General features: G+C 46.5%; 1 protein-coding gene across 17 annotated transcripts in view; it reads right to left on the minus strand.

Annotated features, from left to right (window-relative positions):
- Positions 1 to 6,771, minus strand: part of KCNMA1 (potassium calcium-activated channel subfamily M alpha 1) — a 761,872-nt gene that overhangs the window by 109,474 nt on the left and 645,627 nt on the right. For 15 of the 17 annotated variants that reach the window (XM_028481438.1, XM_055080890.1, XM_024132102.3 and 12 more), the window contains one exon: positions 4,624 to 4,717. The exons of the other annotated variants lie outside the window; for them this stretch is intronic. In XM_028481438.1, coding sequence (XP_028337239.1) covers positions 4,624 to 4,717 — 94 coding nt within the window. The remainder of the gene's footprint in view (positions 1 to 4,623; positions 4,718 to 6,771) is intronic. 17 annotated transcript variants of the gene reach the window in all.

Below are 6,771 nucleotides of genomic sequence, written 5' to 3' on the forward strand. Positions count from 1 at the left end.
ACGGTTTGGTACCCAGAGGTACCACGGGTCTCCAGAAGGCCCTGATGGAGGGTTCTAAACCGTCCTTCAACTTTCATCAGTGATCCTCCCAAAACACAAGTTAGGGCACTGCCTCCTCAAACACCAGCAAGGTTTTGGCCTATGACAGGAAAGGCCTTCATGACTGGGTGCCAGAATATGCTCATATTTCCAACTCCAGTTATGCAACTCTAAGAATGCCTTTCTCCAGCCACATCAAGCCACTTGCAATGGCCTGAGCACTTTCCTATTCCCCTCATCGGGCAGAAGAATGAAGCAGTAAATAATATGGGTTTGGAAACCAAACCATCTGGGTTCAAATCTTCCCAATTAGGTAAGACTTACTAGATTGACTACTCTTTACATCCCTGTGACTCAATTTCCTTATCTGTAAAATGGACGAGAGAGCAATCCCTCCTCCTGGAGCTGTAGTTAGGATTCCATGAATTAACAGGCCTAACTCTCTTGGAACGAGGCCTGGCACCTAGTAAACAACGGACAAGGGTGGCTAGTGCTATTAGTCGAGAATTCTCCTCATCCTTCACAACCCAGGCTCAGCCTCCCAGACCAGAGGTAATGAGGGCACCCTCTGGTCCCACAACCCATGCTGGTAGGTCTCTACTCTGTCCTTATTCCGTTTTGCTGTATATGCTTGTCTGTCTCCCACATCAAACCGTGAGCATTTTGAAGACATGTAACCCATGTAATTTGAAGAGCGTAATCGATCTTACTTTACACCCCTCAAAGACCTTCCACAACATCTTGAGTACGGTAGGCTCTCTCTAAACATTTCCCAGATAGGAATTAATCTGAGGAAAGAAATAGAAGCAGGCAGCTAAAACGCATAACCTTTCGGGTTGCATTTGAGGACACAGTGTGGGAGCCTGGGCATCTCCCCCATTACCATCTACCCACTGAAGACATATTCTCAGCAGCCAAAAAGCATCTGTGAAGGTAACTACTCGAAGGTGGTTGTGAGAAGAACCAAACGTGATAGTAACTGGGGCCAGGATTTAGGAATCCAAGAATCTCCTTCAACTGGAGTCAAAATGGTGTCCAATGAACTTTCTTTTTCCTAGAGAGTTTTTCTAGACAGATTTCACTAGAGAGTCAATGGGGTCTGGGAGGCCGCCAAATTAAGAACCCTTGACTTAGTGATTCAGAGACAAAGTTCCTGCCCTCTAGAGCCTCACAACTGAAGGAAGACAGAGCTTTCCTGACAGGGCACAAACCCACTGAGTAGGGAGAACGGGGCAATAGGTGCTTGGCGATTTTAGAGGAAAACTAGGAGAGGCTCCTTAAATAATTCCCTGTTAAGAGACCCACAGGGAGATGAATACAGGGCCCCGGTTAATTCCTCAGCCTGCTCCTTTGTAGGATTTGAAGCCAAAGGTCTCTATCATGACACACAGACCCCTGGCTTGGAGCACAGCCGCGCACCATTTGGCTCAGCCTGGCTGTGAGGGTTGTTTTCTGTGTCAGGGTAACTACAAAACATACGGCCTCAGGATCCAGACACACAAAGCGAGGCAGTTCATCTAATGATTGCGCAGAGAGTTAAGCGACACTTAAAAACCAGCGTAGACCCTGCTACCAGAACAAAGGGGAGACAAAGACGATTAGTGCAGAGTCCCTGTAGCATTTCCTGCTGGCAGATGGCTTGCGAGGACCCCTCACGCAGGAGCCTGTTTTATTTGCAGAGGCCACAGTGGTAAATTAAAGCCCAGCCCAGCCCATTCTGGGCTCTCCGGTTTCTCTTGGAACTGTTCCTATCACTGCCCGTAGGCCACTAAAACCTGCTCGCATTCAGAATGAGTGATTCTGCTCAAGCAGGAAGCCACAAACTCATGTCGAAACACCCACTTCAAATGAGTCATCAGCCTCCTTTACGGATGTTTCAGGTCACAGGGAATAGGACCTGGGAGTCCTATCTTTTGTAGAGTAGAAAGGGAGTCTTTGAAGATGGGAGGATCTAGAGAAACCTCAAGGTGGTACAGGAACCCCTCTGTTTTCTGCCAATTAGCAAGAGGGAGCTAGAAAAAATAAGCCCCGGCAACCCCACGGCCAGGGCCAGGGATTCAAACAAAGCCAAACCAAACCGCCCATGGGCTCTTCGTTCCTTCCCAGGAAATGAAGGGCAACAGAGACAGGGCTCAGCACCCTGTCTTGGGTCCCACACCAGACAGAGTCTGTAGAGTACCTGGAATACAGAAAGTCAAGGTGAAGGAGGAGTGTCTGAGACTTTCTGACTTGTCATGGGACAGCCCGTTCCAGCTGAGCAGCAATTGAGGTCGTCCTGGGCTGCTGGGGTAAAGTGCCCTGGTGACAGTAGCCACGGCCATAGCAGCAGCCCAAAGGCACCAACACCAGAAACCCGAGTTCTGTAGCTTGGCAAGTTTCAGCTCACCGCCAGACCCACGTTTAGCAATTCTGATGTACCGCGGAGCAGACAGCTCCAGCCTGGGATGACTGCCTTCCTCAGCCCCTCTCCGACAGGCAATGAAAGCAAGACCCACTTTGAAAATTCTCCCCCATCATGCAAACTGACACAGGCATGCTTTTCAAAAGCCCACAGCCAATCTGTTGATCATTACTTATTTACGAAGGCCTTCGGGCAGAAAGTCCTGTAAAAACCATACTCGTTACAGTACATACTAGCTTTTTCTGCTTGTGGAAAAAAAGTCCCCCCAAGGCTACCTCAAACCATCACTTTCTATTGCACATAAAATGTAGCGTGTAACACTAAAGTATTTAATATAGAGAGTATAATATATATACAGGAAAGGCATTTGTGTAGAAGTATGTTACCCTGGATTTGGTAATTTGATGTTTTGCTGAAGGCTACGACTTAAAGAAGCTTCCACCTCGTACAGAAGACCTGTCATCTTGGTACCCAAGAGCCAACAGAAGAAAGAAGTACCCTTAAGCAGCAAAACTTTGACACAGCTTTGAAGCATATGAAAACAGTATAACTCCTCAGAATTATTATTACTCAAGATCAGAGAAATGAGCCATACTTTACATAGCAAACAGGGACAGGGAATGTGGCTCCAAAGGTTTCAGATTTTCCAGACTTCTCCTTATTTATTTATTTGCTTCTCTAAATTTAGGCAAAAGAAAGCGCCTGGGCTTTACTTTCAATGGATAAAACTATGAGCATGAGATGAGGCGATTACCTAAAGGTGAGTAAATGCAGAGAGGATGTGCCCACGGCAAGTGGCATCATAAAAGGGAGAGGCTTGGCAGTTGGCACATTTTATTCCTCCTCATAAACCGTAAACAAGCATGTAAATCAGCAACACCCGAGCAAGACTGAGTGAAGGGAAGGCAGAGAACCGTTAAGGAAACATTGAACAGGAAGAGAGGATGGTGACAGAAAAGGACATGGGGCTGGCTGAGTCTTCTCCTGGGACCTGCGCCCTCAACCACATGAAGACGGGCTGCCCTCTCTCCATCCTAGAAAGGTGGTCATGGGGAGCCAGGAAGATGCAAATGCTTGGAGAAGGGGAGGAGGAGGAGGAGGAGATCGCTGTGATTTTTTTTTTTTTTTTTATCAATAATCAAAGGGAAGAGAGCAGCCAATGGCAATGAAAAGAAGAAATTATCGTCAAGATGGCAGGTGTTTCCATGGCAGGAACCATTTAGGGAAAGCAATGCAAATCTGAAATCACTCCCGTTTCATTGAGGTGCTGGAGAGCTAGGATGATGGGGGAAAGCAGCACTGGGATTGGCAGATGAATCGAAGACAGAAAAAGGAAGATGAAAGATGAAGAGTCCAAGAAGAGGATCCAACAGAATTCTATTGAAAATTGACTTCACTTGCCATTTCCTAGAGGAAGCTGCAGTCAAGATAGAAAGAAGAGAAGGAAGGAAGGAAGGGAGGGAGGGAGGGAGGGAGGGAGGGAGGGAGGGAGGGGGGAGGGAGGGAGGGAGGGAGGGAGGAGAGAAAGAGGAAGAGAGAGAAAAAGAGTGCACACAAGCTCTATTTCATAATTAATATTGCTTTTAGCCTGAGCAGAACTGGATTACTTTTGAACTTTGCTTTGGCAAGTCCACAGATTATTAGACTTTTTTATCAGTCAAAATCAATTAACAGAAATTTGATTTCAATCGACAGGATAAAGAGAAGGTAATCTTCAGGTTCATTTTTGATTGTGATGATACATCTCACATATGGCCTTAAGTACAGAAAACAGTCCTCGGAGGGACTCCAGCAGAAAGAGACTTGCTGGAGGCAAACTAACCACACGGGTTCCTCTGATTGGTTGCCGCTGTCATTAGTGCCACTGCTGTTTAGGAACTACACATAGACAGGACTTGGTGACAGCTCAGACTTTAAAGCCTATGTATTTTTCAAACAGCTTTTCAAACTGTTTTTCATGACAGAATTTTTTCAGCTCTATCATTAACTGCTGACAAGCTGACAGAATAAATACTTCAGCCTTTAAGAAGCCATCTAACGATCTCGTCCCCTCCTCTGCCGCGAGCCTGCTGGGGAGGGGAGCCTCTGGGTCTGGCAGGGTGGGGAGGGGGCAAGGACAGGCAATGCAGCGAGAGGGGGACCCACCGGTGGACCCACCGCGTGGCCCGGGCCCCTATCCTTACCTCATCAGCTTAGGCGAGGAGCTGGGTGAGTTCCGCATGCCTCCGTTGCGCTGCTTTTTTTTTGGTGACAGTGTTGACGGCTGCTCATCTTCAACTGGAAATACAGGCAGCTCATGAGATTATGAACAGCTTGAGGGCAGACTGTGCAATACAGGCAAGATATCAAAGGACACACACTCACGGCTCAGTCACTCACTAGGAATTCATGGCCATCTCGTAGGACCCAATGACAAAGACCAGTGCGTTAGTCAATGAGGCCGGCTTAGAAAAGGTGAGAGCATCACCTCTTGACACTCCAGCATTTGAACATGCAATTTAAACAGACTAAAACAGCGTGAAAACACCCTGCCATTAGAGAGAAAAGAAATTATAATCTATCTGTACACCAATACATTTATGTATATACACACACACACACACACGTGTGTGTGTGTGTGTGTGTATATATATATACATATATGTATATATATATGTATATATATAGGAACACTCCATCATTCTGCTTAGAATTTCTTTTTGGTTACTTTCTTTTGCTGGGTAACCAAATAGGTTTTCTTGTAACCAAAATCAGAAATAAAGTTGTATTTGAAGCAGCAGCATGAGAGCTGCCAGCTGGCTGCTTCTGCAAATGGACCAATGTAACCAGGTCCTAATTCCTACATGCCAGAGGAAAGAGCCTTGGAAGGAGGCAGGGATTTGAGGCCTTAACAGCCAATGTTTCAGTCCATCAGGACTGGGAACACTGGTATGTTCTGGTTCAAGAATCCCAGCCCAACTCAGCTCTCATCCCTCCACCTCCCAAGAGGGAGGGCCTGTGTGCATGGGATCCTTTCTTAATCCATTAAGATGGGAGGAAGGGGCTGCAAGGTTGCAGAAGCAGGCCAGAGAAGAGCGCCCAAATGAAGGAGGAGGTTGCCACTGAATGCTATCTCTGAGGAGGGGCAGGGAAGGGGGGCAGCAGAGGGGACTGGAAACCACAGGCTGTTTTCCAAATGTCTAAACCACAGAGATCACTAAGCGATCCAAAGTTCTGCTCACAAACAACACAGCACAGTCTACTGCTTTTGCCCAAAGACACTCACTAATAAGCTTTGGAGATGTATTAGCCTGTATCATGTTTCTTTTTAAGAGAGCTGCTTTTGATAATTAGCAGATTGCATACCCAGCCTGTCACCCAAGGGCACCAGCAGCAAAATCCTAGTCTTCCTCTCCCCACGCCCCACAATACAGGCTAAAGCTGTAATGTCAAGAAGGAAAAATAGGATCCTCGGATTCTTATTGTTGACTGCAACACAGACTGGGAGGAAGCACCCCTGAAACTCGAAATAACACGCAGTTACCTTAAAGCTAAGAAGAGAAATATTAGCAGCGACAACATCAAAAGAAGCTTGATATATGTTAAAGGTGTACAAGGCTTAGGTGGGGGGAGGAAATGCCATCTCAGCTACTTGATATTATCCAGGAAGACCCATATCAGAAGATGCATGATAGGGTACTTCCCTGAAAACCCTAAATACACTTAGTGTGTTACGATACATGGTCCCAAAGAGATAATAATAATCCAACTACCCTCCAAATCTGTTTCAGGTATCACTCTTGGTACACTCCTTTATTCTGTCAGTCTGGGGTTGTCTAACTTCTGGCTGACACAGGGAGAGGGAACAAGAATGTGGTTGGAGATGAGAGCATGACCAGAAGAAATGAAGGCAAGAAAGCACCTACAAATGCCCACAGCCCTTACTCGCTACCACCTGCTCCCCACGTCCTGTCCCCCCAGAGGGCCAGGCTCAGGCTGCAACCGTATTAGTCACTTAGGGCTCCAGGCAGGAACTATGTGGCTCGGAGGATATCGGAGAATGTCGCATCTTATCAGAAACGAGTATCCACAGCAAATCACACAGAGACTAAATAGCACTTAAAAGATTAAAGGAAATAAATACAAGCCACATAAATGGTATTGAAAAAAATCACTTAGAGGTGATATGCATCTCTCAGCAAGCAAACAGGCACTCTGAGCTTGACCTGCATTCATCTTCCTTTCATAGGATAGGGGGCCAGGCATCCCAGGCAATAATGGGATAGAAAGGCAGTGAGATAGAGAGATAGAGAGAGAGAGAGAGAAAGAGAGAGAGAGAGAGAGAGAGAGAG

This window comes from Physeter macrocephalus, chromosome 20 (genome assembly GCF_002837175.3).
Source record: "Physeter macrocephalus isolate SW-GA chromosome 20, ASM283717v5, whole genome shotgun sequence".
Taxonomy (NCBI): domain Eukaryota; kingdom Metazoa; phylum Chordata; class Mammalia; order Artiodactyla; family Physeteridae; genus Physeter; species Physeter macrocephalus.